General features: G+C 35.0%; 1 protein-coding gene across 3 annotated transcripts; it reads left to right on the top strand.

The window, feature by feature from the left end:
* Positions 1-680: 680 nt before the first annotated feature.
* Positions 681-8,229, top strand: LOC149423570 (uncharacterized). Of its 3 annotated transcripts, none has more exons than XM_089632016.1 (4): positions 681-790; positions 2,709-3,634; positions 5,980-6,199; positions 6,853-8,229. In XM_089632016.1, exons 2-4 carry the CDS (start codon positions 2,837-2,839, stop codon positions 7,179-7,181), a joined length of 1,347 nt encoding a protein of 448 aa, XP_089488142.1. In that variant the 5' UTR covers positions 681-790; positions 2,709-2,836; the 3' UTR covers positions 7,182-8,229. The 3 variants fall into 3 exon arrangements, with proteins under 3 accessions (XP_089488142.1, XP_089488141.1, XP_089488143.1); XM_089632015.1 differs by having other exon boundaries at positions 752-880; XM_089632017.1 differs by lacking the exon at positions 681-790 and adding an exon at positions 818-941.
* The last annotated feature ends 2,694 nt before the right edge of the window (positions 8,230-10,923 follow it).

Here is a 10,923-nt window from a genome sequence, read left to right as displayed (position 1 = left end):
TAGCAGCCAAATCTTCCCTCCGCCCATGGTCCAGTCTACGCACTTCCATGATTAAATCTTGCTTGAGACCGCCGCCCATCTAACTTGTCTACTCCTATACGAGTATGTATCGCAAACGCATTCACCAGCCGCGGCCGTTATGTAACATTGATGTTTGTTTTTACATGTGCCTACGCTTTATTCAACATAAAATAAAAATTATTTTCAGACGGTTTGGTAGAATTTATAATAAACAGTTCTCATAATATCTCTGAAACTCGCATCGTCCAAATAGTGCCTAAACTATTGTAGATAAATATTATTCGCCTTAGAAAATCCGCAGAATGACGTTAAATAATTATTTTCCGTTAAAATTTTTCGTGTTTCAACATTACATTAATATTTAATTTTCCTTCTTCCTCAGAAAAGTTTATTTTTTTAATTATCAAGTACTAGTTATTTTTGAATATTTTTTTCGGTACTTAATCATAGATACGATTTTGTCTGCATAGGTACCTGCAATTTGTTGTAACAATAAATCGAATGCTACTAACGCGCTTATTGTCTTAGATGTAATAATCCAAAACGAAAATGTTGGCGTTATCTGGTGTAGAGTGAATATAGAGATAACATAACGTTTGCCGAGCATTTATGTAGAAAAACCGTTATCAGTTTTCTCTTGTCATAATTATTGGTCCTAAGCTCTATGAAAAGACGCTTAAACAATCAGTATGCAAGTATAAATACAAAAAAAAATCAGTTTAATTGTGCATTGTGTTGTGATCGAAGTTCCGAGTTCCTCGGTTGTTTGGTAATTACATACTTCCTGTGTGTAATAAAGTAGTTTAGTGCTCAGTGAAATATTTATTGATTGCAATTTTAGTACTTCCTACAAACAGAGGTCAATTTAATAATAATTTCTCAACAAAAGTTTTGATGATTACTAGATATTTATCTAAACGGTTAATGTTATTCAATAATTATGTAAACATTCCAATTATAAGTGCACTAACCGTTTGTGGTTGCAGTATTATGAATTTAATGATATTAAAATGAAATCAATGCAAGTGACTTATGATTTGCCGGTTATGCTGATCGATAGCCTGCTTTCTAGTTAATTCGGTTAGGTAATTTAAATCCTCGGTATAATATTTCCCCCGCAATTTTAATGTAATAAATCCTAACCTTTGATCTATAAAAAAAAGCTTCATAACAAATTGCAGAGTTAACCGAAATGTTTCATCAGAAATTCCTCGTGTTTGTAGTTATTTTAGAGTTTATTGATCCTTTCAACAAATGGTGTCAAAGTATACACCAATAAAAATTGTATCGTAGGTTGACAGATCAAAATAATTGTGTGTTCGGTAGTGCGGAAACAAAATAAGACCAAAAATATCAATGGGTGCTCCGGTCGTGACTTGAAGCAGATTTGATTGCAGCAGGGTCTTGTAAATTTGTTGCTGTAAAATTACCGCTGTAAACTCGCCAAGTCAGAGTCAACTCGCCGCGGCCAGTCTCTCTCTGAAAGTCAAATAAACCAACCAGCCACAAACCAGTCAATATAAGAAAATTATCTACAGAATACGTATGGAAAGCAATTAATCTAAATCACTTGCAAATACATTGATATCTAAATAAGGAACAGATTAGTGGCAATAGGGAGGCATGCAACTAGAATAATAAGTGTAAGTAGTTAATTAACTAATCACATATTACCAAGTATCTAACTAGAACTAAATAAGCATAATAAATATTTGTACGTTAATGTGAATATTATTTGTGATTGGTATTAAAAGTAAGTCTCCGTGCGCATGATTAATTAATGTTGATGATCGTAACCCATATAATATTTATTTTTCATGCAAATGTTTGGCGTCCAATTGCAATAAAACTGTCGCGGCGACTTGTCTCTGATTCAAAAATGTCATTCCCTAGGTTGGTTTTTCCGATTATTGTGCAATTTTACAGCGATATAATTCAGTTGCAACAGAAACATAATTATAAGAAAGAACCATAGGATCAATTCCATATTTTGTTGTTGGCACCTAAATAGCGGAGTCACTCGTGCATCTGAGAAATAATAGTTCTGTGTGTGCACCAATCTTTCTATGCATTACTGTACACTGCCTTCGACACAACCTTCGACAGCCTACCAGGCTAAACGTACCCGTGTCAAATTTTATAAATATATTATTGTGTAAATTTACCTATTTGGAGTCAGACTATGAATGAGATAGCAATATTAGCTAAACGTCGTACATAAAATTTGTACCACATTTAGCTATCGCGTTAATTTCACTTTTATGATCTGCGAACGTCCAGTATTTAAACGTTGATCTCTTCTGAAGCAGAATATTTGCTGATCGTTTATACCTATGATTCAATTTTCTATTCGCAGTGCTACCGTAAGCAGTTTATCGGGGATCTCCATCTGGCATTTAACACACGTCTAATAAATTTCATGAACGTTTTCTAAATATCTAATCCCATTTTTTTCACTCGTGTTCGATAACTTTAATTTGTACTAGTGTTCAAAATTTTAAAGATTTGATTTTGTACGGTGAAATTCAACATTTTGTAAACACAAGTGCGAGATTTCTTGAATATTGTCCATTTATGTTTTTTTAAAGAAAACATTGCTTTCTTTAAAATATCACTAATAGGCGTTTTTTTCACGAGATCAATTTTTATTATTGGTATAATACTTTACAATTTGTGAAATCTTATAGCTTTTTCAAGTACGAGTGAAGGAGAAGTGGTAATTTGGAGCGATTTACAATATAAATACTTACAAAAGCAAATTATACATTCAGTTTCAACTTAACTCTTGCATGAGCCGTAATCGATCAATCGTGAAATGAATGTAACAGTGAAAGTTTTGTGTCAACTGACTATTGTCCTGGTCGCGTTTCTGGGCCAAAGTGTTGCCAAATACTCGGCAGACTCGGAGTTCAACGATCGTGGAAATGAGGATTCGAGCTTTTTCGAAACCGAGAACTATTCGGAGTTCACAGATGAAGAAATCCCCCACGGAGTGATCTACGGGGACCGGGGGCCCTCGGACTACGACCGGGAGAAAAGGGACACCCGAGGTCGCGCGAGGCGAGGAACCGAGTTGCAGGAGGAGAAGAAGAGTAAATACGAAAACGAACAAGACTGGAATGCTGAGGAACTCCAAGTTGAGGAAGGAGAGGATCTCCCTTTAGAAGATGTTGAAGATGGAGAAATTGAAGAAGACACCAACGCAGAAATGAAATCCAGGAAAACGAGGAGTGCAAGTCACCAAAACGAGATGAGATACGACTCTTTCGAGGACGATGCCATTGTTGAAGAAAGTCGCCCGTCTGGTAGGAAGTTCAAGGTGCCGAGGTCCACTGCTCGATATGAAGTGCAAGAGAACTCCGAGGAGGCGTCTGACCCGCTGTCTTCAGAGAGTGCTCCGCCCCCGGCCGTGCTGTACCACGGGGGCGTGCCGTACGTGCGTGCTGCCGACCAGCACCACCATGCTACGCACGGCGAGGGGGCCCCGCCGCTGGTGCGCTACAGCAATGCGGACATGACCCCGGCAGCCTCCAAGAAGTCCCACTCCAGCAAGAAAGCTGCAGGCGGTGGTCACAAATCACAGGCATCCCGTGATGGTTCTACTGGAAAAAAGGTTTTTACATGATTCAAACTCTTCATATTTATTATCATTACCTCTATTTGTAAAATAACAACAATACGAGGTTATGTTTTCTTTGTCAGAACCGGTGAAATTATTTTTGGTTAAAAATAAATTCACGACGTTACATGGTAAATTCAAGATTAAGTCAAAATAGTAAATGCATACTTTGTCCATAAGAATTTCTCCTGTTGAAAGGCTTTTTTTGGTTGAACTTTTGTACATGTTTCATTGTATTTGAGATTTTACGTGCAGTTTGAGCTGCGTATATTCCGTAAAATGCACGTAACGGTCCCACTGAATTTGAAATTATCCGTATATATGTAAAATAGTAGATTAAATGTCAGTAGGGTGAAGGTAAGGAATATTGCCATATTGATGTTGACACGTTGACTGGATAAATCATCAAAATGATAATTCATCACATCTTTAAAAAGTTATATAAAGTCATGGAAAGTGATGAAACAAAAACTTTATTAACTGGGTTAAGTAGGTTGGGTTAGGTTAGGTTAGGTTAAAAAAATAAATTTTTTCACCGTTTTTAATGACTTTATATCACTTTTTAAAAGTGTGTTGAATAGTCATTGTGTTGAGTTAGCATGGAACCGTTGACACAAGGGTACGCATAAACAGGACAAAATTTCCGCGAACCGAGCCACGAATTACGGGAAAGGAACAAAGCAACCGCAAGCGGCGTTTCGCGCATACGTTGCGCCAATTAGTCCAGTTAGCTGATTCAAGCTACTTCCTTCAGGTTCGGGATACGAGTAATAATTGGGTACGATCCATTCAGCTAATTAACGTTTGCATCCGCTCAATTGCTTAACAATGATTATTGCATAGGTATGTTAATAATATCAAACAACAACCGGTTATGTTTTTCATTCAATTTTATTTTATATTCACTTAATTTCAAATACCTACATACAATATCAGTAGTGTGAAATTAAAGCAGTCTGCTCCGGGCGCCAAATTTTTAAGGCGCCAAGGCGCTGTTAACACCTGACGGTCCTAACGCATCGTCCTTGAGAATATTTTTTTAATTTATTTGATTTTTTTTTTTCAAAATTATTTGAAACATTCAAATCATCCGAATAATATTGATTACAGTGATCACTTACCTAGGCGTCTACTGGTTTTGACAAGGGACGTCAAAATTTTACTCGCGCCTCAGGGCCGGTTTCCCCTCGCATTTGACAGCTCATACGAACTCTGACGGAGTAAATAGGTATTATCCAACACGGCTACCATAACGACAGCGTTGACCGGACACGGAACACACAATAAAATTTATTAATACAGATTCGATGTGCTCAGTCAATAATTAGGTATATCTGATATTTGTTTTGTCATATGTGTGTATGTACACGTATGAGGATTATTTATTTTAAACTTATAACTTATAACTCGTGGTATTTCTAAAAAATTATTTTTAAATGTTTCATATACCTACCCCTTACTAACTGTAAGAAATTATTTCTACAAGTACTATTATACACACAAACAGTTTTGCATGTCTTTCGTATTTGCCATAAATATAACTTGCATATTGAAGAGATCTGAACATTTAGGATGGGTTGTTTAATTGAATTTGAACAAGTAATCAAATTTCAACGTTCATTTGCGAGTTCTGTGAATGTCCTAATCAAGTTCTGTTATTATATCATTATAGGCCACTTCCCTGAAAAAACTGAAATAATAAAGGAATTTGAAACGAACTTTCACAGAACTTGAAAATTAATTTTGATAATAAAGTATTGTTCAAATTCTCTGAAACAACCCATCCTAAGAAAACAATCTCTGTTTTTTTTGGAAAACGAACAAATTAATTGATCGAGCGTAGCGATGTCCTGTTTTGACTCAACCACTTTGGATTCCGTCTGTCTGTAAATTTGTTTGTATGTTTTAGTCCGCCAGGAGCGCATGAGCGTTCGACCGTTGCGAGCTGTCAAATTGGAGTAATCAGCATTGCGCGAAGTTGGCTATTCATCAAACTCTGTACTAATTTGTTAATAAGAAGGATGTCAAAATGAATTCCCAAATTAAACCATGGAAAATTGTTTTTAGAAGACTCAAGGACACTTAATTGTAAAATTATATCAGCCGAACATAAATGAAAAAACATGAATAATTGTAATATCTGTTGAGTAAAAAAAATCTGAAATGTTACTATACTAGTATATATTCATGGATATATTCCTGTTCTTTTTTTATCAATAAATACATGAAATGAACCAAAAAAAAACTACCTTAGCACACACATTTCTTAGCAAATCCACTGATATTTATATGTTACCAATCGTGTATTATTTGAACTAACATATTCTGTTTTCGTTCAGAGCTCCAAGGGTTCCAAGTCAGCACACCACTACGAGAAGGGCAACAAGGGGCAAGAAGGCAGCCAACAACGCGCCAAAACCTTCAAGGAGAAGGATGGGCTAAGAAGCCGCGAGCACGACGCAGCCAAATATGGTGGAGAACATTATGAGGCAACCCACGGCGGCAAGGGAGGAAAGTTTGCGGAAGCCAAAGAACACGACCGGGGACACAACACCAAAGGTAATACATACATCAGCATCTCTGAAAGGACTGTTCAAGTTGGTCTTAATGTTACATAATCCATCAGTCTCATCACTATTTATACTATTCCTGTTTTCATTTTTTTTCCTCGTTTAATTTTTCACGAGTCTTAGGGCCAGTTGTTTCACAAAATTTGAACAATTCATCAATTTTCGAAGTTATTTTTCAAGTACTGTGAAAGTTACATTCAAGTTCTGTTATTATCAGTTCTGTGAAGTAACTGTCCCATAATTATATAATAATGTAACTTTGTAACTTCAAAATCATTTAATCTTTTTATTAAGGTAGGCGACACAATACGCTATACGCATCACGGCTTTGCTTATTTCAACATATCTCTCGCCATACACTACAAATAGGAATGTATGGTGAGCGAAATGCTGAAATAGGCCAAGCCACGAAAATACAGCGCGCTTATAGCGTGGTCTGTCACAGGCTTTACCCTTTTTAATAGTTTGGGCTGTTGTGTCCAACATTAGTTTAACTTCTTTACTCTAGAAGTAGTAAGATTCTGAGGATTAGATGTGTAAGTACATATGTGTTTAGACTTTTGAGATTGAACAGAACTGTTTCAGTTACTTTGTCTGGAGTTAATTATTTCCTAAAAATGCTTAAAAAAACCCTTTTTCCAGGATATCATAACAAATACCAAAAGGATGAATACCACAAGGAGCATAAGTTCTTCGACGACCACCACAAGAGCGGCAACCACAAAAAGTACGGAGGCTTCAAGGGACACCATTCGAAGCAGGACAAAGAACAATTCGACAACGCCCACCACGACCAAGTCTCTCACCAGAAGCATAACGGTAAAAAGGGACAATACAACAAGGGACACCACAATGAAGGCCATAAAGGACACAAGAACCAGTATGGGTCCAAGAAAAATCATGCACACAAGTCTGATTATGGAAAGAAAGGTGGTCATTCTGGTGGAAAGCAATACGCATACAAATCTTAATATCCTTTTGGACATTGATTCACTTCACCATGCTGAGAAGAAAATTGTTCCGAAGATGAATTTTAATTATTTTTAAGCAGATATTTCACACGTCTTTGTACATAATAGGAGTAGCCAAGATGCCGCAATTGTCGTTCGGGTGTTATTATTCTTCTCAAGCGCTCGTCGAGCACGTCCCAATAAATATCGCTTGACTGGGAATTGCTAGAAGAGTTGCTAAAGTTTCATCGCAAGACAAATCGTCTTGCGATGAAACTTTAGCAACTGATCTGCCGGTGTTTGATCATCTCATCGAAACTAAATAACCTCATCGAAACACGACCGATGGGAGAATTAGAGAAAAGAGTAAAGGCTAAACGGTTTCGAAATAATTGGATCTTTTTCGGGCTTTTTAGGTACAAAGTTTCACTTGTTAAATAGTGCGATGGAAAAATTTCAAACAAAATTGTTTCATTTGCGTATTTATTCATTCTTGACCTAACAAATCAGTTAAAATGTTATCTTACTATTATTTATTGCCATTTATTTTCTATTTACAAGATATTGTATAAATATAATGGAAATTTTGTATTTTTAAATCACAAAGAATAACGAATGTTTATAAAAAGCTTACATAATTTAAAGTTGACTTCACAGCGTAGGATAGATTCGCAGTATTTTAAAATGTTTTACGGAAATCATCTTAAAAACAGATACATTTCTGGAGGCGTAATTTTGCGCATATGTGTAGGTACTATCATTATCAAATATAATATGTGTCATAGTTAGAGTTTTTAATTATGTTTTCTCCGTACAATTAATATTAAGATTCAAAAGTAATGTCTTCGAAGTGTTAAATAATTTTTCAATGTCAAAAACATGATTCATTAAAACACTGTATGAAAATTATATTGAAAATTATTTTCGTTGGTCGGTACCCTATTCTAAATAAAGCCAATTACTTTTCAGAATTTTCTTCCACGTTAAAACTTGGCGATATTTGTGTTTCCTTTATTATTAATACCCATTATGTACTATGTATTATATTTGTAGACTTAAATGATGTTAAATTATTTCTAGTGTTAGTAAAAAATAGTTTCTTTTTTATTATTTTCTGTAGTTACTAGGTACTCGGCTTTTGGTACAAATAAAATAAACAATTATTATCCAAGTCTTTATTTTACCTTGCAAAATGTACCTCTGCAAAGGGTGAAAGTCCAACACTCTTGGATGATTCAAAGTGCGGAGAAAGAAAAGATGGGTTAGTATTTTAATGTCGTTAAAAAAATATATTTATAAATATTATGTACCTTTTTGCATTTTTTTCATGTCTAAGTATTTATTTTCTTACTTTCTGGTACCAGGGTTGCACCAGTATTTTTCCAGTACCGGTACGTTAGATTTTGTATTAGCAAACCGAAATATAGACCATTTTTAAGGACGTGATAGCATTGAATATAATAAAACTTGCGCTAGATTTTAAGTTAAAACAAATTTTATGTAAAGGAACAATTTTTTAATGCTCAGTAAAAGCGTTTCGTCGCGTTCCGACACAATTGCACCCTTGTCTGGTACTTACTTCGTACTGATTGGGCCTAGTACACTATAGTGTTAAGAGTTACCCGGGAATAAATTAATGTTGGTCAATCCCAATAATTACGATTATGTATTTTGAACATAATTATTATAACCATATTTTTAATTTTCAACCATGGAGAAATAAATTATTTAGGTGTATTCTGGATGTAGGACAAATCGGTTTTGCTAGAGTCTTGCGTATTTGTTGAAGAACGAGAAAAAACTACTACAAAAGTTCTTGTGAGATTCTTGTTGTAGATCAATCGCCGAGAAAATTATAGTAAAAAGTAGCTCTCAATACTAACCTCTAAACCAATCTTTCTCAAAGCAGGCGATAACGCCCACTGGTGGGCGCTGGAGGCTTTCAGGGGGGAAATAGAAGGCACAAAGAAATTTAGGGGGCGTTAAGGAAATCTATAAGTGTGACGGCAGACAAATTTTTTCTATAAAAATCTGACAGTATATCTGAATTAAATAAATTGTTTGTTTTACTTCCTTATAACAAACACACACGAATCTCCCAACTGTAACATGTGTTGTGGTCGGTTGTTCAACGATTTCTGATAGCATTCCCACCATCGTATTTGTGTGAACGTGGATTTAGGGCTGTGTCAAAACAAAACAAAAAATCGACTTTCTTTAATCTCAGAAATAGGATTTGGGTCACACCCTAATCTATCCTATCAGGGCCGGCCCTGAGCCAAACGGTACCTGGCGCGAGTAAAATTTTGCGCCACTTGTCAAAACCAGCCTAGATAAGTAATCACTGTCGTGGATAATATTCGGATGATTTGTATTTTTGTGTAGCGTCGTTTTTTATGAAATATAATCTCAATGGAGAAGGACTGTTAGATGTTAGGTATTATTAGCGCCTTGGCAATGCGGCGCCCGAAGCGGACTGCTCCTATTGCGCCCGCATAGAGCGGGCCCTTTATTATATTAACAATTATATAAGATACGCCGCAGATGGTGATGTTAAAAGTTAAGTTAAAAAATACGGGACACTAGATTTTTAATATCTCAAAGTGGACGGTGATGAAAATAAGTTTGAGAACCTGTGCTCTAATCTGCTGGCAACATTTGTACTATACTCGTATAGTAGTAGGTGTCATTCATTTCCATTAAAACGAGTCTCGTACAAAAAGTCTTTTCATTCATACTTCGGTTAGATGAAAAACTTTTTTACCAAGATTGATTTTGAAGACATTTTCCGGAAATCCTTGGGAAATTGTTAGATAATATTTTTTTTTCGGGTTGGTTGGTTTAAATAGGTACAGTTATAATTTATAATTTATACATATCACAAAGTTTTTTTTTAATATCAGAAACAGTATCGTAACACACCTTTTTTGAGCACACGCTTCTGTTAAAAAGATGGAGAAACGTAATTAATTACTGTTTTAACTATATTATTATTATAAACAAAGAAAAATAAAATAAAATTCACAAACAATTTTTGTGAAAAATTAGTGGAAAAAATGAGTAGAGAAAAAGAAGAAAGTAGAAAAGGGATATCTAATATTATTTTAGAGAGTTATGATATTATTTTAAAAGTGTAATAATTGAAGACATTCTACTGAATCATACTTTTAGTGGTGTTTTTGAATATAATGTATATTTTTGAAATTTTACATCTGGAGGTAATTGGTTAAACCTTTTCACTCCACTATATTTATAAAATTGTTGGGCTGTGGTGGTGTTGCAGCACGGGGTGGTTATAGAACCATGCACATTATACACCTACTTAGTCAGCACTAGATTTATTATAACAACTTATATAGAATGATATATTAGTTGGTATAACAAATATTTAATAATTATTTTATGACAAACAAAAAACACGTTAGGTAAATAAGTTATGCAGGTAACTACAGCTCAAAATTTCCTAGCTTAAACAAGGTGTCCGGGGGTAAAGTGCACAATCTTTTGAGATGATAATACATGATGATAGAAGTAAGAAGATAAATAACATTTTGCGAAATTTCATTTTCCACACATAAGTAATATGTAATTAAACAATTATATCTCCTAACTGTCTGCTCGGAGAAAACTTACTAATATAAAATATTGCTGGTTTATTAAATTTATTCGTAATCGGGTTTAAAACGGGACTGCAGGCCTTTAACGAATGAATTGACGGGTTTCCTAAAAAAATTAGGTGTTGATATCATTAATTAACACAATT

The sequence above is a fragment of the Hesperophylax consimilis genome, chromosome 5 (assembly GCF_061612785.1).
Source record: "Hesperophylax consimilis isolate HC1 chromosome 5, BYU_Hcon_1.0, whole genome shotgun sequence".
NCBI classification, from domain to species: domain Eukaryota; kingdom Metazoa; phylum Arthropoda; class Insecta; order Trichoptera; family Limnephilidae; genus Hesperophylax; species Hesperophylax consimilis.
The sequence above is the reverse complement of the archived record's forward strand: the minus strand, read 5'-3'. Positions and strand labels throughout refer to the sequence as shown.

Excerpts from the sequence above, each read along its gene's own strand:
- LOC149423570 (XM_089632016.1), top strand. The coding sequence starts at position 2,837 with ATGAATGTAACAGTGAAAGTTTTGTGTCAACTGACTATTGTCCTGGTC. Across the intron at positions 3,635-5,979 it reads ATGGTTCTACTGGAAAAAAG|AGCTCCAAGGGTTCCAAGTC; the intron begins GTTTTTACATGA and ends GTTTTCGTTCAG. Across the intron at positions 6,200-6,852 it reads CCGGGGACACAACACCAAAG|GATATCATAACAAATACCAA; the intron begins GTAATACATACA and ends CCCTTTTTCCAG.